The sequence below is a fragment of the Arvicola amphibius genome, chromosome 11, assembly GCF_903992535.2.
Source record: "Arvicola amphibius chromosome 11, mArvAmp1.2, whole genome shotgun sequence".
Taxonomy (NCBI): domain Eukaryota; kingdom Metazoa; phylum Chordata; class Mammalia; order Rodentia; family Cricetidae; genus Arvicola; species Arvicola amphibius.
This window is the reverse complement of record NC_052057.2, coordinates 89,066,273-89,094,009: the sequence shown is the minus strand read 5'-3', so window position 1 is coordinate 89,094,009 and position 27,737 is coordinate 89,066,273. Positions and strand designations below refer to the sequence as shown.

Sequence of the window (27,737 nt, the reverse complement as noted above, 5' to 3'; positions counted from 1 at the left end):
AGCGGTTCCTTGGAGCATACTGTTCTGTGAGCTTTTTATGCAGGGCAGTATGGTTCTGTGAGGAAATAATTCCCTCCTCATCCATCTTTCTTTTCATTTCAATTTTTAATACATCAATTTGTCTGAAACACCTGTATAGATACTTCCACTAAGATGTTTTTCATTAGGATCTGGCGGATGAGAGAATTTATCCTCTCAGGGGAACTTTATAAACTACAGGGCTGTTTTTAGCTTCAAAGTCGAGAATTATTTATAATAAATTAAATAAAGGCTTTCAATGGAACACACCTGATTAAATGCTACAGTTCTCCAACATTCCATATGTAGGAGAAAAATAAGTGGGCCAACTTGAAGTATCTACTTAAAACTATGTTAAATCTATTCACGATTACATTTATTTATATTTGTATAAAGAGGACTATCTGTTTTGTTTTAAGATTTTAAATTTGGTATCTTTGCGAATATTTAAATCATTTGCCCACAGAATTTTCATCTTGATTTAAAAAGTCAAAATAACTTCTCCTGTGGAATCTTACCCTCTTTCGTTTAGGAATCAGTCTGCTCTCTATTCCTAAACAAAAGCTCACACGTTTATTTCCCACTTTCCAGAGATGGTTCTATCTGAAGATGACTCCAGAGTCGTGGTACAAACACACAGTATCATGAAAAAATAAACTAGAGGGTTTTGTTTTGTTTTGTTTTGTTTTAAGAACAGCAAATTGCTTTTGCCTGCTGTCTGGGTTTCTCTTGGCCCATTGCTTGATATACCTTAGTCCATTCTGTGTATTTGAGCCCTTGTTACAATGCAAGAGCTAGACTTTCAGACTGGCTTGTACCTGTTACTATTGGAAAGGATAGTCACCAAAACAAGTCCTTCGGTCCACAGTTCGCTTGTTATAAACCCCCATCATCTCACCTGAGAAGGAAAGCCATATTTTGGTTATGACTACTTTCCTCAGACATGCTTAAACACCTGGAGACTCTTTTAATTGCTCTTCAGTTTTGAAAAGCCCAAGTGTGCGCCCATATTGGTTAATAAGCTCCAAAACAGCTCAGGGGTGGTAAAATGAGAGATAGGAGACTACAGAAGTTGGTCACAATGGTGGACACCCATCCATCGCAGCACTGCCCGGAAACACACAGTCTAGCCTGCTAATGTGTACAGCAGGCTCCACGAAGCTTCCTGCTCCACCTTCTCCTGAGGCCACATTGTTAAAGAATTGACTTTCATAATCTGTTTTTAAGAATCAATATTTCTTTTCCTATTTCCCTCTGCTTAGATGTAATGTGATTTGAACTAAGAGTGGTCGTGCTTTGGGAAAATATCCAGGCACCCATCCTCCACATCGCACACCATTTTCCCTTCCGCTGGACGGAGACATGGTTGCCAGAGCTGTTACTCTCGGAGGTGCAAAGTCCCCTCTTCGGGGAGAGCAGCTTCACTGTGGTCTCTGCTGAACTCGATTTGCGGTAATAGCCAAATGTCCCGATTACTCTCAGCTCTCTCAGAAAGTTATTTTTAGGAGATGGCAGGATTCTGCAGTGAAGAAAGACCTATTCCAAATATTTACATCTTCTACTTAAAGAAATACTGATGAAATACAGAGGTTGTCCCACTGTAAGTAAATAATAAGATAATAATAACAGTCACGAGGGTGTTTTTTTGTGAGGTATTCTGGCTCTAATTTCTCCTCAGGGGAGGGAACACACACTTGAAAATATCCATATTGAGTGGCCAGGTGACAGTTGCTCGCAGTCACCCACGTTAGATGGGCTGAGATTTAATAAGGCCAGCAATCAGAGGTGAGACTGCATGGCTAAAGGGCTGTGTCTGTCCGGAATAATCAATGATTTTGACTAAGGCACAAACCAGAAAATATTATCACGTTTATAACTTCAAGCAATAAAATCTATTACAATCAAATACAAGCTCTCATCTCTTAAAACTGCACACAATTTGCATACAGAGATTTTTTTTTGTGAATGTATGTATTTAAGAATGGTGAAAAGTTCATTAAAAACATGAAATATGTGATCAATTTAGGAATGAATATCACAATATTTTAAAGAGATTTTTTCCTTCATAGGGTAACTCAAATGTATCTTAACTTTCTTTCCTCTAGTTATAAGCCACATTCCCCATTGAAAAGCAGTATGTTATGAAATAATTTGCATTTGAGTCAGGTATAGGGTTGATTTGGAGGCCTTATCTATTTGTTTCCTGGAAGATTTCCCTTCAGGCAAACCAGACAGAAGCAACAACAATAATCCTATTTACAAGGAGGCCAGGAGGGCAGAGGGTTGGAGGCCCCAAGGGCTGGAGCTCAATAAGGTCCCTGTCATTCTGAGACCAAAGGGTTACCCCAGCCCAGGTGAATAATGACCAAGAACACTTTGTGACTGGTGACAATACTGTTTGGGGGGCTAATTGATGTCCTTCTGTTCCAAGTGACTAATGTTCTTCTTGCAGTGGCGACAGTAATGTCATCAAAAAAGAAAATAAATGGCTAGCTAACAAGAAATAGAGAGAAGGAAACCCCACTGCCACTCCTGAGATCTCTGCTTTGCCTTGCAGGAAGGAAAACTTCTCTGTATATGTGTGGTGTTCTGTAAAAATGCCTTTGAATTAGCATAACTACCAAAAGACTGGCTAAGTTTTGGCATTGTGGCCGGATACCGCGAATCTGCTGAAATGGATGTAAATTGCAGCAGCACAGGTCCACAAAGAAGAATGAATCTTCTCAGCACAAAGACCCTGATGCAATGACCTGACTAACAGGACCGTCTGTCACTCACTGGACATATTATACCAGCTTACATCTCTTGCTGCTGTCCCATCCAGCCGTTGTTTCTCTTCCTGCCGTTTCCTAGCATGCCCATATCCATCTCCCCCTTCCAAGGCTGGTGTGCTCATTCTTCATTCCTCTGTGCCAGCATCACCCTTGCCTACTCCTGTTGCCCTTGTTGTGTCTTAGACTGTGCTGCATTGAGGTGGGCTTATTAAAGTGTTCTCCTTCTTACCAGATATTAAGTAATTTGATGCTTTACCATGGTAGAGCATGAACATTGCTTGGATTAAATAAGATAAATGCGCAGCTCATGTAATGGAAACTGACTGGCTCGTCACTCAGTAATCTGGTAAGCCAAGAGCATGTCAAGGTATGCCATGTACCAGCTGCAGGTAATTGTCAAATAGGAATAATAATATTTCATAGGGTGATTGAGAGGGTTAATGAGATAATGCATGTTATAATTAATGAGCTCAATTTTACCCACTGTTATCAGCGCCAGGTACAAGGTAGGTTCCTCGGTTGTTTATGTGGTTATCACAATCCTAAGGAGTTACATCTCATTGACTAGCATAGACTATGTTTTCTAGATACTTGCGTACAGTTTAAAATTGAACGTTCATTTCTTTAAGTGAATTGAAGTGAAACAGTCCTGCCGTGAGTAAGGGAAGACTGGAAATACAGCTCCTCTAGGCGGGAGCGGGGTGTGCTGTAGTGCAGTAAATTAAACTTGCCTTCAGCTGCTCTGTCTCCTCACCAAGGTGAGCCATGCTTATGTTAGGCAGGCAACAAAGAGCACAGATTAAATTTATTTGATACCCAGAATAGGTTTAATAAAGCTTGTGAATTGTTGTTTGAAAAATGAAGGCAGGAAACTCCTAATAACTGGCAAGACTCATTCACCAATCTTTAGCTCCTGGTTTTCTGCAAGTTGGTGTAGATAAGGGATCCAAAATTTAGAGCCCAAGGGCATAGGTCTTCACTCAAGAAATGCAGCTTCCTACCAATACACGTTACTGGACCTCTTTAAGCCTCTAAAAGTATGAAAAAAAATATAGAACTAGAACTTTGATGACTTTACTTACTGATAGTTAATCTTGATTGTGAATTTGACCGGATTTAGAACCACGTGAGAGCAAACCTCTGAACATGTGCATGTGGGGATTTCTGGGTCCTTCAAGGTTGGGAGAGCTATCCTAAATGTGGGTGCTACCACAGCATGGTAGGGACGAAATAAGGAGGCAGCATGCTGGCTGAAGATCAGCACTCACCATTCTTTGTCTCCTGACTGTGGGTGCTATGTGGCCAGCTACCTCACTCTCTTGCCACCCTTGTTTCCCCTCGATGATGAATGGTACACCTGACCTGGAGGCAAAAGAAAACTCTCCTTTCTTCGATTGCTTTGGTCAAGCATTTGACTACAGCAATGAGAAAAGAAGCTCTCTAGTTCACCTGGCATGCTGCTATGTACAAGTGGTTTTCATCTGTGCCTGTGAGATGTGAGAATTTTCATAAATACATATGTAAAGCTTTAACTAAAATTGTGTCTGTGATGGAAACACTGTTGTAAACAAAGTAACATGGACTTTGTTATCAGAGGAACCTTGATTCTAACCTTAGCCCTGTAACCCCACCAGGCTTTCTTTTTACCTATACCATGAAGTGGCGATATACACATCACAGAGAAGACATGAAGATAACATAATATGTGGAAGAGATACCACAGTGCCTGCCATTCTGAACATAATAGAACACCGCTGATTCATTTCTGACCATTAGCCCAAGAACTGATGTAAGCCTGTGTGGCCGTGCATGCCTGTAATCCCAGCACTTTGGAAGCTGAGACAGGAGGATTGTAAATTTGAATCCAACCTGGACTATGAAGTGAGAGCCTGTTTCAGAAACAATGAGGAGAGAGAGGAAGACAGGAGGGGAAGGAAAAGAGAGGGAGATGTGTAGAAGTTAATTGAATATGATAACACAAAAATAATTCCAACATGAATTGGTCCTAATGGAGTACATTGGTGTGTCTGTTTCAACACAACCTTCAACAACAGGGAACAACACATATGGAGAGGACCAATTGGTTTGAGATTTGGAAATACTCTTTGAAAATACTAAAATATGCTCTTCCTTCGAAGTCCTAATAAAAATTAATATCTAAGAATAATGTATTTTTGTCAGAGCATTAAGCTTTTGCATTTAGAAGAGGCAGAATAATTAATTTAGGTTAGTTATTATAAACAATGATAATCTAGTTTCAAATATTCACTAGTTTATTATTTCAAACATTTTAAAGCTTTTCTCAAAATTGATTGCATGCTTTTGTTTCCAACAGTTAAACTTCCTTCTGATGCTTTTTTAATACTAATCACGTAGAAATTTGGTTTTTGCAAGGGATTGAAAGGCATGCATCTCTTCCATGGCCCCAGATATATGTTTATGTGCTCTTGAAGATTTATGTCTTAGTATGTATGTCAAATTTTAACTTATATATTGCAATTCCTTGCATTAATAAAATACAAACCATTAGACTCCTTAATTAAGCAGTGCTTTAATGGTACAGTGGCTACCTCTGCCTTACTGTGCAGTGGTAGAATTTTTTGCTTTATCTTTCCTGTGTTAAAAGATAAATAAGTTACTCCAGGACACCCTCATTTTCAAACAAATCCATGGCTTCTTTTGGGGGAAACAAATCAGTTTTTCAGTAATCTTAAAATATGAACCCCCCCCCCCATGCTTTACCAGTAGACTTTGATACAAGGAAGAATTCAGAGGCCTTTTATGTTTTTCATGATAATCTAGAATTTTTATTTGATTCCAGGTAATTTTAGACAATAGACATGATGAACTGTTTTTCTCTTGAATAAATAACAATTAAATTACACGAATGAAATAAAATATACTGTAGGCTTAATACATTGTAAATATTACAGAAGTACTACTTTGCTATAGTAATTTAAGACTGAAGCTACATTTAATAACAATCTTACCAGTACTTGTATACAAAATATTATACAGATTACTGACAAAGACATCACAGCAGTTTCAATGATGCTACCAGCTTAATAAACATCTAACAGTACAATACTCTTAAGAGGAAAAGGATGTACCATTTACAGAGACAATAGGGAGATGCGTTTTCCACTTGAAACACTGGAAATAAGAATCAAGATAATCTGTATCTCGGTTCATATTTTTACAAGAAAAAGATTTCCTCCCTTGGGGACTATGATCCCCAGGACCTAGAGTTTAGTAAGTTTCCACAAAGAAAGCTTTTTAAGATACCACAGCAACGGAAAGAAATTCTGTCATCTGAAAACCACTGCCTCAACACCTGACTGCTTTGTAAAACCTATGTACACACATTCAGTCCAAATCAGTAGATAGAATGTGGTGTTTTTTTTTTTTTTTTGTATATTACAATAGTTGCGTTAACGTTTTATCAGAAGGCCAGTGCAAAGCAACTGTGAATGGCCACTTAGGAGATCTTAAAATATCATACAAATATACAGTTAAGAGTATGAGAAATCTAATTTTTTCGCATGACGTTAGTGATCTTGGTTATGGATATGGAATGGCAGAAATTAATGAACTGAAGAGTAACCAGAGACCTAGTTCTCATCTGGTGGTTGGGCCTATTTCCTGCAGAGTGGGATTAGGCAACAAAAGCTTTTTTTTTTTTTTTGGCATTTGATGCCAGCTAACCCTGACAGTTAGTATCAAGGAGCTTGGGAGTCACCTGTCACAGGCAAATGTCCAACTTGCCCAGATTCATGCTTCTTTCACACATATTTCATACATAGAGGAAAACAGGGGTCCTTGGCGATAGCTTTTCTTGTTTAAATGATGCTTTTAGTTCAGGACTCAGTCTTCATTCTGAAGAAGTCAAGCAGTTAGGGAATCGACCCTCTTTGAAAGTGAGAGTCAAAAGCAAAACGTATGTTCAGGATGAATGTCAGAGGAAACCAGATAACCCTGATGCCAGAGCATATAAGTGATTCGATTGAAATTAATGAATCTAATTAAGGGGCTGGTAAGTGAATGATTCTAATGAATGTAATTCTAATGACTATATTCACTAGGGAGAAGGTTTTGGTCGCTAGAGTTAGGAAATGATAGAGGAAACGCCAAAGTGGATCCAACTAATTTTAAGTATTTTTTTTTTTAATGAAGGTAGTTTAACGCGCACATTATGATGTTTCGCAGATATTTCTTAGAGTATCAATAAGCACCAAGTTTAGTGCTATCAGCCCCATTGTCCCTTAGCTTATTATATATGAGTTAGGTCTTAAAAGTTCAATACACTATAAAATCTACCACTAAAATGGCATTTGCACAAACACGGTTTTAAAAGTGAATCTTGGAATATTTTTTAATACCTATACTCAGAATTTCTACCAGGTCTTTGCATCTATGAGAAGAGGCGGTAATGCCTGGTAGCTAGAGACATGAAGATTGATATTCAGGCTGATGTAGGACAAGTCTGGCAATTCCTAGCCCCTGGTGATAGTCTGTCAATATTCTTCTCTATGGAGTCACTAATCCTCTTGAATCCTCATCTGTGCACAGAGAAGGAAATCAAGAGGCTCAGCAGGAAAATGCATCCCAGCCTGGTCCTCTGGTCACATCTGTTTTATTATCGATTACAAGAAGGGCTACTGCCCCTTCAGGCTGGGAGCCCCAAACACTAGAAATCACAGGTAGATGCTAGCTCTCTGCTTCATGCTATGCCATCTTCAGGACTGGTGAGAATCTGTACAAGGAGGAGAGACTCTAAGTAGAACTTACGAGGACTGAGTGGCTTTTTCAAAGCAATAACTCTCCTTTTTTCTCCAATTCTGAGCACCCCGGCAGAGGAGCCAATCAGAAGCTAGCCACCCTCATCTCTATGCTTTGCGGCAAGTGGAGGCACTGATTATTCCTTACGTAAAAGGCTGACCTTAACAAAGCCAGGCACAGTGCTGTCACCAGGTTGTCGCTACCCTTTTGTTATACCCACCGACCTTCTCACCCTCTGAAATCAAATGGCCTGGACCGGGTAACGGGCATGCTGTGTGTAGTTCTGCTTAGCCTGGGATCTCACTGCCTGCATGCTCCACTGACGCTTGTTCCTCTTAGGAGATTTTGAAAGTCTTAGAACCACCTTCCTCTTACTGACTTTCGTTTCCATGAACTTGGCCCCTACTAGGTGCTCACCATCCCTCACACTCACATGCCCCTGCAAGAATCCTCTACATTTTTGCACCTCTTACAGACTACTCCTTGCTGAATGCTAGCCTTATGGAACACGTACAGGTCATTAGAACACTAAATCCAGTTGCTTAGGTGGGAAGATTTTTCTGGAAGGTTTTAGGCAGGATTTGTACAGCCACGATTTCATGAAGAGCTTGGTTTTAAAAACTGGATTCGTGTGCAAGAGTGTAGCAAGTGGTACAGTTCACACTTGGTCGGTTTTCTCGTGTTATGTTCTGTAATAGTTACAAGATAGAACACACACACACACACACATTTACAATCACACTCACATGGTACAATTCCACTGAATCAGACAATACTTCTGAATTAAAAAGAAGAAGAAGAAGAAGACTGTGTTTCGGCCACCCAGGCCTGAAATCTACTTAAATCTGGAAGGTCACTCTGCAATAGACTTTGTGCAGACAGCAACTGCACAGCGGTGACAGTGTACATTAGCGCTGACACATGCTGGCTGAAGAGGTCCGGTGATAGCTAACAACTCAAGGATGCCAGCGATGTCAGCCTTAAAAAGTCAATATGCTTTCGCTTCTGCATTTTGATTATAATCCATTACCCAGCTGAACAGCTGAGGTCCAGAAGATAGTAAGTGTCCTCATGGAAATTCAGGCCTACTACAGTTTATGTCTCCAGGAATCCTGCTCAACACTTTGGATAGTCTTCAAATTCTTCTTGTTGTTTTAACCAAAAAAAAAAAAAAATTTAACCTTTATGGTTATTTCTGTGTTTACTTTAGATATGAATACTGGAAAAAATATTAAGGTTCCAAAAAGTGTATCATGGACAACCATACCATCTAAACAGGGGTCACCCTGCTACATGCCCATCGCGTATGACATTGTTCTTAGGAAGGTCTACCTTCTGGTTTTGCTAAGCTAGACAAAATGACACAGGAAACACTGATACACAACTCACAGGACATAAAACATTTTACAAATATCTCTATTGTAGCACTATTCCTATTGTAAAAATGCACTTTTTAGTACTATGGACAGACACATACCACATTATCATGAAAGTTGTGGTTACAAAGGCATTACTCGTTTTGTGGTGTTTCTCTATGGATACTTAGACTTCAGATTTTGTAGTCAAAGGTTTCCCTTCTATTTCAGAGACTTGGAAGGACTGTTGAGTAACTGAAACAACAGGCTTTCTTCATTGTAAACCCCTGGAGAATGGGGTTTAAGTACCGAAACTACTAAAATGTCAGCTAACTGAAAAATAAGCACAGTGACAGTCACTATTTACTAAACATGGTAAACTTTAAAAAAAAAAATAATGTAACCGAGGGGACCACAGACTTCTAAATTTTAAGCGAAAGAGAAAGAAGGAATTTCTTTTTCTGTGCAGCCGCGAAAGCAGCAGGCTCACAGAGCCTCGGCAGACGTGTCTGTAGACACAGACATGGTCACCTTGGCGATCTTAACTGTGCTCTTGATGCAGCTTTCGGCAGCCCTGTGCATGCTGGCTGTGTTATTGGCGTGCTTGTGCAGGCAGTCCGAGTCCCCCATGCTGTTATCTAGAGGCTGTGCCGTGCCTTCACACGAAGGGAACATGCTGCGGAAAGCGTGTCTCAGGTCCTTGCTCCTCAGAGCGTAGATGATGGGGTTCACGGTGGAGTTCAGCAGGCAGAGCATGCTACAGAAGGCAAACACCGTCTTGATGAGCTTATTCATCTTCCCGAAGACATCATACACCATGATCGCCAGCAGGGGGCCCCAGCAGATGATCAACACCACCAGGATCAGGACCAGCGTTTTGGCCAGCCTAATGTCCATGCGGGCTTGGTCGGGCCGGGTCACCTGCACCTTGCCATCTTCTGACGTGTGGATGATGATGCTCTTCTGGGTTCCACGTTGGATCATGCGGACTGCGTGGCTGTGAGCCTTCCAGAGAATGTACATGTATGCATACACGATGAACAGCAACAGCACGCTGGTGACTCCGATCCAGAACATCAGGTAGGTTTCATCAATGAGTGGGAAGATGTCCGAGCAGACAGATTGCAGCTTCTTGCAGTTCCAGCCAAGGAGAGGCAACACGGCAATTACTATCGCAATAGTCCACATCAGGCAGAAGGCCACTACGGCCTTGGGCCTAGTGACGATCCTCTTATAGGCCAGAGGCCTGTGAATGGATATGTACCTGTCGATGGCTGTGAGGAAGAGGCTGCCCACAGAGGCTGTGAAGGAGGCCGTGACCCCACCCAGTTTGAACAGAAACACATTGGGGCTGTCTTTACGGTGGAACACGTGGAAGTCAACAAAGCTGTAGACAAAAATGACGCTTCCCAGGAGGTCAGCCACGGCCAGACTGCCAATGAAGTGGTAGGAAGGCCTGCATCGGAGACTGCGGGAATGCAGGATGACACACAGCACCAGCAGGTTCTCCAGAACGGTGAAGGTGCCAAGTGTGAGGGACAGCACAGCAATGGCCAGCTGCTGGCTCGGGTTCAGAATCATAAAGCACTCCATGTCCATAAAGTTCTCCCCACATTGTATGTTTTCCTCATTCTCCTTGTACGATGAGAGAGACTTGTTGTAGAATTCTGTGATGTTTGTGGCGTCTACCACGGGGACCAACTGGGAGTTGTCTCCTGCGGTCATCTTTTCTTGGAAGGGACTACCCCTGAAGGAAGTCAGCGGGAATTTCTGCGGGAAGTATCCTAATTTGGACGCCATGTCTCCTTTGATGTCTTCGTACGGAATGTCATTGGAGCCCACGTAGAGGAGGTCTGTGGTGATGGTGCGGAAGGTGGTGTCTGCAAGGCCGTCCAGAATGGACTTCATAACCTCAGACTTCGATCAGGCCAGACTCACAGTGATGGAGAAAGGGGTGCCAGGAGGGAACCCTAATAAGAGGGAAAACAGAGAATCTGAGTGGTCAGAAAAGCAGGAGGGTAAGAAACAGAAGCACTGGGCACCACAAACCACCGTCACCTCTAAACACAGAGGCTCAGTCAACACAATGAGTCAGCTCAGAGAAGAACTCCCTGCTCTGGAAAAAAAACTACAAGGAGAAGGAGAGCCACACACCAGACCCGTGATTCTTCTCATTTCTTAGCAAAGTCAGGTCCTGCATGAACCTGCACAGTCAAAGAAACCATGCTCAATGGGAGAAACTTCACTGCGCATGTCACTGGAAGCGTTGGCCACGAGGCTTCTACTATCAAGTATACAGCCGTCTGTGGTGAAGTGGCTGGGGGCAGCAAGCTCACAGCACAAAATCCCTGTCCTGTGATGTACCCTGAAGGGCAGGTGAGACCAAACAGGCAAGACAACCAAAGAAGACAGCAGCATAGAATCAAGGGTTGAGCTGTTCCGTTTAACTGTAAAAGAGGCCGTGTAGGACAGCCAGAGAGAGAGCTCCAGACCACAGTGGAAGGATGCTCTCCGGCAGGCATGTTTCCTCATCCAGAGCAAGCGAGACTGGGATCAAGGCATGGCTGATATGAACTTATAAAAATGTCTACGCCAATCAGTTCAAAGTCACAAAGGTTTGCATCGAGGCTTATGGAATCCCAGGGTTAACACGAGGAAGGTGGAGGTGATGAATGATGAATGGCACTTCAGGAAAGCACCCCTCAGGTGCTGACAGGAGGGACAGGAGACAGCCCTGGTGGTGCCCGGTGATTTCCTAGAAGACCGTGCTGGAAATGAGAATGACTAATACAATGTGCCCTTCACCTCTAAGTTAAGCAATCTGATGTTATTTTCAACATAAATAGCAAGAGAACTGATCTCGCTATTTATAAATATTTAAAAGATGGCTATTTATCTCTTTCGTTTATAAAAATTGCTACAAATACAGGATGATACACATGACAATTAAATAACCACAAATTTCAACATTTTACTTATCAATTGTCCTTTGTTGTTCCACGTATAACACACATGAGAACGCTATTATCTTCTGAAACAAAATTTAAAACCTGTCTTTGTATTAAAATACAGAGGGCCTATTTGTCACAATAGCTAACTTATTAGTACACAATCCATTCCATAAATGATAGCGCACCATGGCACACCATGTGTTGTGCCAGACACTCACAGATCAAGCCCACGGGGACCCTGACATCTAGCAGGGCAGATGGCCAGCTACCTCAGCACCTACCGGCAAGAGTGGCTGCCCTGCAGATGGCAGAGCTCTGGAGTATCAGCTCAACACAGCAAAAGGGACTTCCCCAAGGAAGTCATATGCATATGCTGAGCATCTAGGATGAGTGTGGGAGGGGACAGGATGCCAAGATGAGGACTTTTAAAATTAATATCCTGGGCTTCACGATTTTTCAAAAGCAACTTGGGGTAGGCATAAAGTGGCAGATGTGGCCCTCCTTCCACACTCTGCTGCCTCCAAATCCAAGCCTCACCACCGCTCACCAGGGTCAGACCACAAGCCTCCACCCCCTGTGTATCTTTCCTAATCCCAGCACTGATAATGCCACACAGCTGCTGGAGGGATCTTCAGAAACATATGAAGGTTCTATGACTCTCATTTCAACCACTCTGCCCTAAAGACCAAACACGGCCTCAACCCAAGCTCCCTTTCCAGGCTCACACAACCCAGCCCAGCTCCTGTCATTCTGAACCTCAGAATGGACTCCCTGAGTATATTCCACCTCCGTCCACCATCCATCGGCATGCTTCCTGGGTGAAGCTCAGCACAAAACCTTCCGCGATCCAGCCCTCATCTTTCACCCTGCCTCTCCTCAGCCTGGTCTCCCCAGTTGGGCTGTACCACACAGAGTTTGGTCACACAAACACCAGCTCACTTGCTCCGAGCTGTGGTTTTCACTGTCCCAAATTCTCTGCCGGAACACTCTATCTCTGCTTGTGGGAGACCCCTTACCCTTACCAATTTGCTGTTTCTAATTCCCTTAGCTCCCTGCTTCCCATACTCAGATGAAGCCCATCTTTGGGGCTTCCAGAATAATGAGACAGTTCCATCAACAGCATTTACCTACTCTGCTTCTTGTTCCTAAGCTCAATGAGTACCACACTGGGCAACTTATCTGTCTTAGTATTTAACTCGTAACTCAATGCACAGCGCACAGAGAACAGCTTAAAATTGAGTTGTCTGACTGATTTTATTTTCTTCAAATAGAGTCAGAGCAGCCCTTTTCTGCCTAAAATAAGTGAAGGAATCTCACCAGTGCAACAGGAAAGGCACACGCATGTCACTCGAATCAAGATTTCTCGCCCAATAAGCCAATCTACATGTGCTCAAAATAGTTCTGTTTTGGTGGGGGTTATCAGTGTTCTAATTGTGTGTGTGCGTGCATGCCTGTGTGTGTGTGTGTGTATGTGCATTTACCACCTCTTTACTTTTTCAGAAAACGTTTGCATGTACTGTATAGCTTTCCATTTATAAGTGCACACCAGAAAGGTCTGGTAGATGAATATGACCAGCCCCCTAGTGACAGGAGGCTTGGGGGTTTTACCGTCTTTTGTTGCCGCAGATAATGTCGCAATGAATTACTGCCAACCACCACTTTCTTTTTCGCATTGTTTAATGCAATTGTGAGCAATCTTTCTAGTCATCTTAACTCTTACCTTGGACTCATTTGATACCACCTCCTTCTTGGCCTCTATAATCAGGTGTACCTCTTAAGTGTCCCTAATTCCCCCCCCCCCATTTCTAAGCACACAGAAAAAGCTTATTATGGGCAGGAGGCTTTCACATGTATCAACTCATTTTATTTCTACAATGGCTTATGAGGCAATTTTTGCATGAAAGGCACAGAGAAGGGAAATAATATACCATTAACGCATCTAGTAGGCGGTAGGGCTGGGGCTGAGCCTGGGTGTGGACCTTAGCTCAAGTGCTGAAAGTAACCAGAAGAGGCACACTGGATACTGTGGGTCCAGAATTCCTGCTTTTAACCATCACGGTACACTATCTAAGCTAAGACAGGGATCGATTACCCCTCAGTTTCCCTGCTGATTCCAACCAACAAAGCCCTAGTCTATGCAGAGAACACTGCTATAGGAATTGCCAGACAGGGAGGCTGTTAAGTCATCCACTCTCAGGCAGTGGTTCTAGGCCTTAGTGTTCCATCTACAAGCTAGGGATAACAAGGATGATAATGAAGCCTAAATCACGGATCTGTTCAGAAAACTGACTCCAAATAAATCCTCCTTAGGCCTGGCATTAAAATAAGTCTTCAATAAACATTACTGCCCTCACCACTCAGTGCCACTGATGGCCTAGCACCATATACTACATACTAACTGCATTTCAAGAATATATAATATATACTAATTACTACATTATATACTAATTGTATTTCAAGAAAATGCATTATCTTAATTCACTTACAGGCTGCTTATTCAGTTGTATCAGAACCTAAGCAAAAGGCAGAGAGAAGATGCCAAGATGCCCAGGAGGAGCTCTGATGGCACCACCAACTGCATTGAGGCGCTGAGGGGCTTTACCTACTTTCTGTCAGTAAACGAGTGCAGGAGCTTCCAGGCACTTACTTCTTACCTGACTCGCCAGGCAAGAAGGAGGCAGCTAGATATTTAGTAAATTGTCCAGAACACAAATGGGAACCCCTGTTTCTAGGACTCCAGAATCTCCACTGTAACATTATGTCTGTTTTAAGGTTTAACAGGAACTAAATTAAAGCCATTTTGCTTCTTATATTCAAATCTTATCTGGTCAAACTGCCAATGGAGGCATTGCAATGGTAATTAATGACAGCTCCTAATAAATCACCATTTCCTGCCCCAGACCCACCAGATAAATCTGCCCGCTGGCATGACAACAAGGATTGAAACTGTAGCACTGGAGAGAATCAAGACTTCTCAGGGATGGACAAGGGACGTGAGCTAGAAAAAATGCCCTGGGGGTTTACTGTATTTATGATCACCGCATATGGCCGTGATACCTATGGCAACACAGCCAAACACCTTCATTTTGGCAACAGTGTGTCATATCTAGGCCAGAGACTGGTGGTTACAAGCTGTCATGCCTGTCTAATATACGTCAGAGAAGAGTTTAAAATAAATGAACTTTGTAAATTTTAGAACGTAAAAACACCACTGTGTATGGGCCTATTGCAGACTATTGATGAGAAACACTGTCTTTTTTTTTTCTTTTATTCTGCCATTTTTTTGCATCTTTAGAAGTCTTTTCTTCATTTCTACATTCGGATTATTGCAGTAATTTCCACCTTATTATTTTTGCATGGAGAGTTTTCTTTGAGGGTTCATTAGTAATATAGTTTAGACTTTGGGGGGTGAAGCTGCCGTTAATTTTGGTTTTGTTTGCTAATGGGAAAATCATAATTGGAAATTCTAACAAGATGTGTAGATGTGCCTATTAAAGAAGCAGTTGGGGCTTATTACAGCGGTAGGGAAAGAGCTGAATGACAGCTAAAGTTTCCTAACAACTTAATATAGAAATCATGCCTTTATAGTAACAATAATGAAAAATGTTTAAATGTGCTGAATCTATTATTTTCGGAAAACCTCCTTCAGTTCTTAGGTTAGTACCATCTGTTCTTGTCCCCTCTGTTTGAGCATACACCTGCGCCTCCTCCCTCCTCCCCCAGGGGAAAAAAAAAAAAGCACATTATCAACACGCAGTAGTAGTGGTAAAAGAATTTTATGAGGATGGTCATGGCATAGCGTCTTTTAAAAATATTTATTCAGGGTCCAAATTCTTATTTCTATAACTACTGAGTGTATAAAACTCCCATGTGTGAAGTTGGCTGGGGGGGGGCGGTGTTGCTTGCAATCCTGTCACTCAAATGGCCCAAGCAGGTGAGTCATGACTCCAGCCTAGGCTACTGCAGTAGGGACCGGTTATTAACAACAGAAGCTGGCCATGCTTCTGATTCGATGGAGTGTGGAATAAGCAAGACGTCGAGATTCTATGTTATTTAACACCAGTTCCTTTGGAGGAAGTATGGAGGAAAAAAATTGTTTCTTGATTTAAGCATATGAATGTTTCTGGCTGCATGTATAGATATGTATGTATACCAAGTGCATGATGGGTATTCATGGGAGTTTGAAAAGGGCTTTGGATCTACTGGAACTGGAGTTACAGGCAGTAGCGAGCCATCTGGGTGCTGGGAATTGAATTCAGGGCCTCTTGCAAGCTCAGCAATTGCTCTTAACCACGGAGACACCTCTCCAGCTCCTATTTATTTGTTATAAGAGGGGTATTTCAATAATTTAGGTGTCTATTGCTGCTGTATCTGAGTTAAAATTCTTGTAATTATGACCTGCTGGTATCTCTGCGATAAAAAGTAATAGGCTGGTATTTGTTCAATGCAGGATACATGTTCAAGAGTATAGAAAGCCCAAGAATGCCTGGTCTGGACATGGCTATAGATTATACTGGCACACTACTAAAATTCCCTAATACTAACATAAATGCTTAAATGAGACAGTGGCAAGCTCATAATATCTGAACTGACAGGGTCTACACCAAGCATGGGAGTCCAGAATCATTGCTTAGCCCTGCTCCTTCCCTGCATCTCTTTCTGCTGTTCAGTTTGAATGGCCTCATGAAAGTGTCTTATGGAGTGTTCACAGGGGAAAGATTTGTTATTTTTCCACTCACTTCTGGGAATAAATCTGTTTTTTTTCTGATTTGCTCAAGAAAAGTACTTTGATATTCCATTCCTCTGATGTTAGCAGGGAAAACTTTTAGTTGACTACTATAACTCTATTACATCTAAGTCATAGGTGCTCTCAATAGCCAGAACAGTAGTATAGCCCAATGGATGAGGTTTTGCTGCCAGCTGAGCAGGCAACCGGTCTGTCCTAAGCTTACCTATTACCCACTGTTTGGTCGTCCTCTCCCTCATCTTCTACAGTTAAGTAAATAAAGAATTGACTTAATCATGCTGCTATTTCAGGCAAAAATTGATATTTCTTACTTGTATTAATGCCAGTTCCTTTTCATATATATGAAATTATATATATATATATATGTGTGTGTGTGTGTGTGAAATTACATATATATATATATATATATATATATATATATATATATATATATACACATTCCATTGTGTTGGTAATGCTTGACTGGCTCTCAAAGCTTCAACTCATTATATATTTTATAAAAGAAAAATGGAGCTTATTAAACACACCATTTTCCCTGGTCTATTCTTTACTAACAAATGTATTAGGTTTTTTTTTCCTTTAAAAATATGTCAATTAGTATGAGCTGGAAACATTAAGGTACTTACAAGTCTATATCTTCTTGCAAATCTAATGTGAAACATGCCCTATTATTTAACACTTAAAGGCTTGTTAAAATTTAATTGCAGGGCTCAAGAAAAACGATGCCTTGAAATAACATGGACTGAAGCACATGAGGTGTCACTGCTACAAGAAAAGTCCTCCACAAAGGTGACACACAGAAATGACTTGTTGACTTGGTGGTGATACCCATTTGCCACTTAATTCTACTTTGTGGCTTAGATGTTTGCTCCTACTAAGTGCTTTGACCTTTTCTGTGAAGCAGATATATTTTCCACAGTCTGGAAAGAGCGTGGCTAGGGAAGCGGCCTTCTCCTGAAAAAGAATATACAGTTTCGGATTCAAGAAAAGCTTCATGGAGTTGTCTTTATCCTGTTCATAAAAGTAGAAAGCAACATATAATTCTAGAGCATAAAATATGTAGGAGCCAGTTAATGGGCTCTTATCTTTACAGTTCATTATCAAGGTCTCCACAGCGAAGGTTTAAAATACGCTACATGATGTCAATTGTGTTGTAGAGCTTCGGCTTTTCTTCCTTTCATCTGCAGATGAAGGGGTGTTTTCACTTTGAATCCATGAGCATATAAATTAAGTCTCAAGAAAAGCCAAATATGTTCTTTGGCTTCACATCTTAGATTTGGATGAATAAATGCATATTAAAGAAAATCTGAATTTCCCTATATTCTTGCCTCAGAATCATCTGAATAACACATTATTTTCCTTTAGTATTTATGTGAGACAAATAAATTACAATCCCCATTCTGCATAAGGCAAAATCTCAGAAAGGCAAAAGCTTTGCCTAAAGCCTCCAACAGCAAACGTCTTGGGGAAGGTAATGTGGAACTTCCACCCACATCTGCATAACTGAGACTTCCTGCTTCGCAATCTGTGGTCCAGGAAACACAGAAGCCACCCTTTCATATTTTAGAGACAGAGAAGACTTGGTTTGGGCAAGAGAGACCATAAGCAGTATATGGTGTTACTCAGTGAACAATTAAAATCTGAAGGGACAGACAATCCATTGACTGTAGAAAGTGTGTCCCGCCCCAACTACCTACAAAGTGTCCTTGACCCATGCTCTTCAGAGACAAGCATGACAAACAGCTCTAATTTCTACATGCTATAATTTCTGATTCTGGATCAGCACCTTGGTCGAAATGAGTGTCAGTCAATAAATAAAATCGAAGCTATCTTTGTCACTATTGTTTTTAATAGGGTATGATAGGATTTGTGTGTGTGCTGATTTGCCTCATTAGTCAATTTACAAGAGTTGTTGATGGTAATGACACCTTTCTTCACCACGATGGAAACGCGAGGAGGCCACCTTTGTGTCTGGTACCTTTCTCACACCTTCTCACTTTAGAACAAGCTGTTAGTAAACAAGAGCTTGAAACCACCATTCCCTGTGTAGGGGAATGCAATGGAGTTTTCTTAAACACAGAGTAAATCCCTAAGGCCGATTCCCAAGTTTTGAGCTGAATCAACATAGACAAGTTATATAAATTTTATGTTCCAGCAAAACCAATGACCGTTAGAGTCTTAGCATGTGTCAGAATCAGTTGTGTGACTTCAGAATGTGGCTGATGGATGCTCTACGCCTTTCCATGCCTCATTCAGCCTATTTCTATTGGGCATATACTCTGTGCCTAGCACAGACATTAAACTCAAAACCATGAACATTTCTGCACTATCTTACTATGCAATGTTTCATACTTGTGTAATAGCTTTGGGTTGAGTAAGTAAATCAAAGGATATAATACTCTAATCCAGCCCACCCATCGAATAAAGCCTATGCATAAGTCTGCCCCTTTCCAGTGTTAAAAGACTGGGATATGAGTTATAACAAGTATTGTCTGTGCCTTGAGAATTCTCCCAGAAGAAACTGTGGGCAATGCTGAGCCACCCAGTAGCAGTCTCTCCCTGCAGGACCTCTGCCTGTTTTGGTACCTGGTATGGAGCAGGTTAGTGTAGGGATGCTACTATGCACTAGACACCCTGCAAATCTAACTTAACAGAATGGCTTTCAAGGGCAAATAGTTGCCCTCAGCATAAAGACAACTGGCCATTAGGAGATGGTCCCATGCAAATGTCCATCTGAAAAGGTGTAAAATGACAAAAATGACATAAAATGTACCAATAATAATGATCAACCCTGGTGATTCTTCTCTCAGAATCAGACCAATGCAGAAGTCATGGGCAATGATTGAGGGCCCACTCTTTACTATGAGTCTTCTTCACTCTGAGTTAAGATGAACTATAACAATTTAACATGTGACAGAGATCCTTGTAATATGCACAGCCTTGAATGGATCCTAAATATGTTTCCAATATACCTTTAAAGACATATGAAAGTGGTCTGATAATAGATATTTTCCTTTCCCAAGATAATGCTAAGCACTGATCTTTCTCGAATGGTCTGTCAAAAGAAGTTATGTGGAAACTCAGCCACTAGATAGAGTGGCTTTTAAAGCCCTTGGGAATCAAATTGTTCTGTTCTCCTGACGCATCTGCTGCTTTGGTTGAGTAACTTCTCCTGCTACAATATTTCATGGCTTTACTGCTAAATTAGTTAAAATATAAAGAAGGAAATATGTCACGGAGGTTAAAATTTGTTATTACTATTGCCTACAAAAACCAAATTCTTAATTACTTTTCTGAGGTAAGACACTGAGAAAATTCAATATATTAATAAAAATTAATTGTGAATATTTGGAATTTTGACTCAAAAAATAATTAAGAATTAGTAAAGTTCTACTGAAAACTAATATGCTTATGCCAAGTGATCCTGAAAGTAAAATGGGAGGTCTCATGAGCTCAGCATCAATTCTAATAACAAACTCATTTCTATTTTATGAAGTATTTTGCTTTCTAGCTTGCAAATGTGAAATCATCAACACAGATCATAGCTAATTCTGAGACGGAAATGAATGGAAACTATTTTCTTTTATTATTATGACTAATATGAACTATTTCACAAGAGAAGCAAATATTAGTTCAAATAATCATATTCATTGAGAACAAGGAGAATTTCTACATAATTCAATTTCCTTCCTATTAATCTCTCACTGGAATAATTTTAAATGAATTGCATTGTTATTTGAGTCCAGAATTTCCTTTACATATTATTTTTAAAACTACAAACTTAAGTATTAGGTACTTTAGTTTAAACATTCAGCAAATATTCGGTGTGTACTAACACCATAAGATACAGACCAAAGACACTTTCAAAATGCAAATAATTGCTTCCGCATGGATATGGAAGTACTAGACTTCAGTGGCAAAGCAAAACACACGATGCACTTGTGACTTAGAAGCATGCACATTGGATGGAAGTGCAGAATCTTCATGCCTTTGTCCATATTCAAGGTCAAACTCACTCTGGGGTTTGTGTGGCACGATTACAAGATTCTGGGTAAGGTTGAACCTGGAAGTGTTTGTGAAGAAGGCCATGAAGATAAAGAACTAGGTTGTTAGTAAGACAGGTGCAAAGAATAAGGAAACCCATCCAACTGCACACACCAACAACAGTCCGAGAAGTTGCCTAGTGGTCTCTCTGTGCAGCATAACATACAGGTAGGTCAGTGGGTGTTCTTCCAGGCGGCAACAGCAGCCGCAGCCACAGCCGCAGCCGCCACCTCTGGGGACTAAGGATGAATGCAGATTCCCAGTTTGGATCTATGCTGTTGGCAATGGTAGAGTTGGGCTGTGCTATGAACAAGACTTCTAGGAAATAGTTCTAGAATTTGAGAGCCACTGGTTAAAGTGATGAAACCCATGAAGAACATGGAGCAGGGGAGAGGTATCATTAAGAAGACTGGAGTTTAAGTGAGAAGGTAGAATATTTACAAGTGCAGATTTTGAGATCACAAAACAGGAGGGGAGGAGAACTTGCTCGAGGTAAGATAACTTCCTCCAGCAAAGCACAAAGACCAGGGCACTATTGTCCATCGAGAATACGGGAACAGCAGCCCAGCCTGCAAGTGAGAGTAGGCTTGGGGACACTCTCAGGGGTTTTGACTACAGTTAGAGACTCCTCTAGACTTTTTCTGGAAACCTCCTGTTATATATTTTATCCACTAAAGGAAAGTGACTTCAAGATGTAACACATACTGATCCAGTAGATGAACACTCCTAATTACATTCACAAACCTTATCGTCAGCTTTATATAGGATGGCTACGCACTTCTTTAAACAGCACTGAGAAGAAACCGTTCATTGCTGAGCATAAAGGGATTTTTTTAAAAGTCATAGAAATTAACACCTCAGCTTATTTTCCTAACTTGGAAACATTTGTGTCTGTTCTTTATTCCCAAGCCATAAAGTAATGTATCACAAGATATGAGCATAGAGACTTTACCAAGGCAGGGACTCTCTGTGGACTTGCTGCTTGCATCTGATAGCAATATAGTCTACAGCTGGTATCTTTTTTAAATACCTAGGAACTATAAACATGTAGAAATATATCCAAAAATATTCAGATGTATAACTCTGAGCAATCGTTTCCCAATTATTACAATGAAAATGAATCCCAGGATACTTTATCATCTTTCCCTCTTAGCTTTATGAGAAGTTAAATGTTACTTCTAGCTGTAGTTGAATATTTCCAAAGCCCAACTCCGTCAGAAGCAGAAGTACAGAATTCTTTGGCATTTTTTTTTTTATTTCAGTTATGTGTTAAACTACCCAGCTTTGCTTTGTACCTCTTCAAGTGCACTGGCTCATCACCTGTGCAGAGGATAAAAAACATACAAATTCCAGCTAGTGACCCACTGAGATCAGTTGGAATTTTCACCAGCCAAACAGTCCCACTCAACTGAGTGCCTCTTACAAGAATAGATAAATTTGATTTTAAAGGAAACTGAATGAAAAGCAAATATGAATGGCAAAGCCATATTATCTCAATTTTTAGAATATTGATTTACTTGCTACAGAAATCAGTATTGTAAAATTACCAAGCACGAATTCCAAAATGGCAAGGATTTATTTAAGACACAATTTTTAATTTGATTTTTTTATGCATCCTAGGATTTATCAGCAGTTCGGATGCCCTACTCCTTATAACTTGACTGTCAAGACTCATGGTAGCTACAACCTTGTCATTTAAAAGCATGACTCAAGATAGCGGATAAGGAAATGGGAAAGAGTAGAGTGGGACCTTCCATTGAAGCATGAACTTTGAAAAACTAGATACCCTAATTACGCTGTATCTTAATTACATTTAAATATACATATACAGTTTGTGAGAGCATTTGCCAGTATATTAAACCACCGCAACAGATTGCCTGGCGCAGCTCTCAGAGATGCCTCTGCTTTTCTTTAAAAAGCCATAGCATGGAATTTGTTAGTAGGAAAAAAAATAGATATTACATTATCAAATATAGGAAGTTAAACTGCACCTTCTTTCTCAAAGCTAAAAAATGTTGATTAAATGCTACTCATAGTTGATAAAAGTAGTAAAGAATCCGTCAAAAGTATTAAAATCTAGTCAGCTTTCATAACTATAAACAACTAAGAATGCAAACTAGAGTAGGAATATAACATTAAATAATAAAGTTGTACTGTTAAGGAAAAAAGTTTCATTTGAATTAGAAAAGTGGGGATTAAAATCACTCTGTCAACCCCTCCAAAAATTGGAAAATCTGTTTTATGAGACACACTCAAAAGTACAAAATGCAATGCAAGTAACCCAATGAGACAAGAACAATCACTTGTCTGGAAAGCAAGAGTTCTCTAAAGAGGTCCTATACAGTCATTCAGAAATAAACGACAAGACAAAGAAGGCAAGACTTCAAAAGTATTCTTGAAGTGCGAGTGTTAAAATCTCTCCAGCTGAGACCAGAGAATTCATGTCACGGGCCAGGACAAATGTCAGGCCCATTTGCTCATGTTTGGGGAACAAACAGTAATTTAAAAAAGAAATCTCACACACACACACACACACACACACACACACACACACACACACACACACACCACTCAACTACTACTATAGTCCTCAAGAACTTTTCAGTCAGTGTTATGAGCATAGCCTATCCAAATGAAACTTTCCAACCAAAGTCTGTCCCAATATTGTTCAACTCTACGTAGAGAAGCACTCAAACATAGGGACAGCATCGGTGACAGTGACATCAAGAACGTTTCTTTTATACACGCAACTAGCTTTCCTAGAGAAAATTCTGTAGTGGAATGTATCCCATTCTGCCACAATACCCTGTTCAGCGAAGAAACATAACCCAAGAAAGCTTTTAGTAGATATTTTCTGCTCCAAATTACAGGTAATCACATTGATTCACTTAAGAAATGGCTTTGACCTATTATTACCCATCTCTCATAAATACACCTATTATCCATGTAGCAAGCCCAAGGAAAACATTCATATAACATTAAGCAATTGAATAATGTTAAGAGGTGATGGACTCTACTAAAATTAACCATTCTCTTCTGCTCTCACATATTTCCTATGATTTTAACATCCCTGTAATAACATAATAATGCTTGATATATGAAGCAAATGGGGTTATTTTAATGTGCATTTTGTGATTTTTTTTTTTGTCAATTAGTATATCCAAAACTACTCATTATCAAGACTGGCAAAGAGCTGCCTTAAACCCATTGGTGTTTATGATGAAACTGTAATCAAATGTGCTGATGCTCATTCTGGTGCGTTCCCAAGATTCTTAGAACACACGGGACTGGAGCAGATCTCCCCTACCCTGGGGAGCAAAACAGCCTGCTTTTGATTCAAGGTGAGATCTTCCTTTTGCTTGCAGCCTTCTGGGTCCATCTGTACAGTTGCTTAGAACTTGGCCATTTTCCCAAAATTGCGGTATTCATTTAAACTCAGAGTGGTATTCTCAAATATCTAAAAAGACAATGTACCCAAACTTTTATTTTACCTGTAATAGGCATAAAAAGTACGCTCATGCATATGCACAAAAGTGTGTCTACACATTCATATTTTAAAATTTTGCAGTATAGAGTTTGAGAGCATTGATGTTCTGGGTGACATTTATCACTTCTTTTAGTCCAGGAAATATTTTAGAATCTGAAATGAACTTTTTAAGATGAATCTAATCTAACCTAAGAACATACAGCTAAGTGAATTAAATAGTTATTAAAGAATTAGCAATTCAGCAGTGAAGTGTTGAAGTCTCAACCCACACAAAAGAGAATCTGTGCAGCTATAACGTGAAGTTAGCAATATATATATATATATATATATATATATATATATATATATATGATTGGGAAAGAACTGAAGATTTGGGAAGATGGTACAAAACAGGAAGTTCAAATACATAAATGATGTTTTTATTCCCTCCTGATCTGTTCATCATCTACAGGCAGTAAGGGAGACATAAGCAGAGCTGCATGCCTCTGCAAATACAGGTGTGCAGTCGCTGACTTGGCCCTGGTAGCTTTTCAAAAAATGTCCAGTCCAGGTTTACAGTAAAAAAAAAAATATATAAATAATTGAAACCCAAAAGCTGGTTTCACTCTATCAGCTCAGTTAGAAATAACTACCAAAATAGGACAGACAGGGCTTCACCTGGGAAGACACAACACCCTTTAAACACTGGGGCCCGAGCTCTGAACTGTGTTCCGATGTAACTAAACTAACGTAATTACCCCCAAGACTAACAGGCAACACCCTACAGGGGAGACCCCATCTCACTAACCAAATTCAAGAAGCTATCACCAACCGCACTTTACTAATTCTGTGTCATTGGGTATATCTACATTCAATTTGCCAGTGTGTTTTCCTTACAAATTCCTGACTAGCTAGTTAGGAGAAATTACTTATTGGGCCAACTGTTTTCTGGGAAGAAGCATTTGGCAAGTGTCATGAACTCTAAACGGCTAGTATAAGCTCTACTTCATAATACTTGCTTCTAATACAGAAATTCAACTCTAGTTTCTAAGACCAATACACGAGACAACCAAGGAGACTGTCTAAATACCCTAGTGGTTAATGCTAATCCTGAGTCAAGGCAAAGAAGAATGCCATGGATGGTTTTTGAAGAGTTCCACAGGCTTTGCCTTCATAATTAATAAGCTGACACAGCATACTAAACACTTATCAACACAATCAATGGGGCTGCTTCCTTCTTGGGAAAATAGATAAAACGGTTCATGGAGTTTTCCTGCAGAATTGCCTGTAATACACAAGCATGTCACAAATACCGTGGTTCTTTTGGAGAATTTCATCCCCAGCAGTTTCATCTGGGTAACATTTAACAATTTCACTATTTTAACATTTTGAAATGCCAAAAAGAACACACTGATCCTGCAGCTAGGCTTATTAGACAAGAGCAGTCTCCCAGGCAAGGCAGAAAGGAACACAGTCCGCTGGGAGATGGGTAACAGAAAAAAAGCAGAAGACACTAGAGAGCAAACAAAAGCCAAGCCCTGCTCCACAGTGAGGTCTGATTTCACCAGAATTACAAACTTTGCACACACGCACACACATACACACACACACACAATTAAGTAACATCACCTATGGCTTAATCAAGGTTCTAGTTACAACATCGCTTTTGATACACAGCCACTGATATCATTAAAACTGGGTGGGGGGGGTAGAAATATCAGGTTTGTCTTCTTAACAAGGAGCATGCAAGCACAGTGATTTGGAAAGGTCAGAAGTGAGCATTCCCCACCATGTGGTATTATCACACCCTCACATAGGATCAGGAACACAATGAAATCCCCCCCATTAGACATCTGATACATACATACCTCAGCCACAATGTTCCTTGCTTGAAATGGGAGACATCTTTTGAAGCAATAAAAGAGATTGTTCACAGTAAGTTCTCCTAATGACCTCAGATGACTAGTTTTTAAAAACCACATCAACATCAAGCCTCTTTCCCTGCTACAGGAAGTACTAGCGTGCCTAAAAACAACCGCCTTGCAGTAGGTGCTGCTTAACATTCTGGAGGTGCATGGATTCTGTTCCGGGGTGGATGCAATCAGAAAATTATTCTCCCAGTTAAGAAACTATTCACGGCCTTTCATTTTGATAAAATTGCTCATAACTGAGTTAGAGAAGGGGGGGTATGGAGGGAAATGAGAGGCAGAGAAAAATCAATCAGTAGATCTATCTCCCTTTCAAACTGCCAAAAGCTGGGGTTGAAAAGCAACACTTTAAGCCAGACAGTCCTGCGGGAACCTCAGAGGTTGGCTGCTCCTACTTTCTCAATTTTCTGCCAAACGGGACTTAGGAGTGACCCTACAGATAATCAGTGCCCACTGAGTTTCCTCTAAGCGTGTGCATTTCCCCATTGTTCAAAGGAATTAACTTGGTATTAAAAAGGAGAAGTTATGGGACCCAGAGAGGTATCTTTCAACATCTTTAAAACCAGTAAATCTGCTCTAATCTCTTATTGGATTAAATGCCCAAGGGGGCTTAATAAACCAAGAGGTAAACAAAGGCAGGAATAGCTAATAGCTCCTATTTGGAAGAAAATTAAAAAGATGGGAAACAGAACGATTCATAAACAGGTTGCTAAATTTTTCTCATCTCTTTAAAGCCTTTGAGAGATGAACCATGTACTACAATTAAAAACATGCATGTTGCTTTAAACTTTGAAATGACCAGTTTTTGACATCTATCCCACAAACATTTGCAATCAGGAGATGCTCCCTTTTATGACTTGTAAGCCTTACCAAGAAATATCCTTTTTAAATGAAGCATCAACTTTGTTCACCTGATGACAAACAGCTCTTAGTTGCACGGTATTATAACGTTCAATTACTATGTATATTAGTTTTTCCTTAAAGAGAAATGGCTACTGTAGCTATCGTTCTGTATCAGAAGTTCATTATTTGACATAGATTATTTTACATGCCGTTTAATATCTTGGTTGAGTCGTTTCCCTGATTTTGGTGCAGAGACATGTATTTCTCTGGAAGACTTAGTTTCTGATATGGTTAAAAGACATCAAGCATCAACTCAAGCGCCTGTTTTTTCAAACATACACAATTACACATTTTCTACAAACAAACATCAGTGTATACAGAGCTAGATGCACCTTCCGTATTTTGTAAATGGTAGAAGCCTCCAGGAGTAGCTCAGACCACAGTTAACAAGCTGGGACTATACAGCTAAGTAAACACCACCGACGCACGATTTACTCTCCTGGAACACGAACTCCGCGTAGGACACCTGGGGACCACTGGCCAGTACCGAGGGGGGCGGGAGGCGGAAAAGCTATTCCCAAACGCCACTGTGCCAGGTCTTACCCTTCGCATCCCCTGGTCCACGGGCCAGAAGCTCCCTCGGCACCTGTCGCCCAGCCAAGGGGCTGGCTCTCTGCTACAAGGAAATCTGCCCCCAGACTCTAAGAGAGCTCTGCAGACAGTCCAGGCTCCCGCCTGAGCCAGGGGAAGGCTCTGGCGCCAGGGGAGCCCGAAGGAGGAGGAGGTGGAAAAGAAGTGGAGAAGGTAGAGGCAGAGAGCGAGCTGGGGAGGC

General features: G+C 40.7%; 1 protein-coding gene across 2 annotated transcripts; it reads right to left on the bottom strand.

The window, feature by feature from the left end:
- Positions 1-9,412: 9,412 nt before the first annotated feature.
- Positions 9,413-10,834, bottom strand: Cnr1 (cannabinoid receptor 1). 2 transcript variants are annotated; one of them, XM_038348288.1, is made up of 2 exons: positions 10,749-10,834; positions 9,413-10,673 (listed from the first exon to the last, which is right to left on the bottom strand). In XM_038348288.1, the coding sequence occupies exons 1-2, from the start codon at positions 10,832-10,834 to the stop codon at positions 9,413-9,415; spliced, it is 1,347 nt and encodes a 448-aa protein (XP_038204216.1). The 2 variants fall into 2 exon arrangements, with proteins under 2 accessions (XP_038204216.1, XP_041911934.1); XM_042056000.1 differs by having other exon boundaries at positions 9,413-10,834.
- Between the last annotated feature and the right edge of the window lie 16,903 nt (positions 10,835-27,737).

Bases quoted from the DNA above. Each gene is read 5' to 3' on its own strand.
- Cnr1 (XM_042056000.1), bottom strand. From the start codon at position 10,834: ATGAAGTCCATTCTGGACGGCCTTGCAGACACCACCTTCCGCACCATC.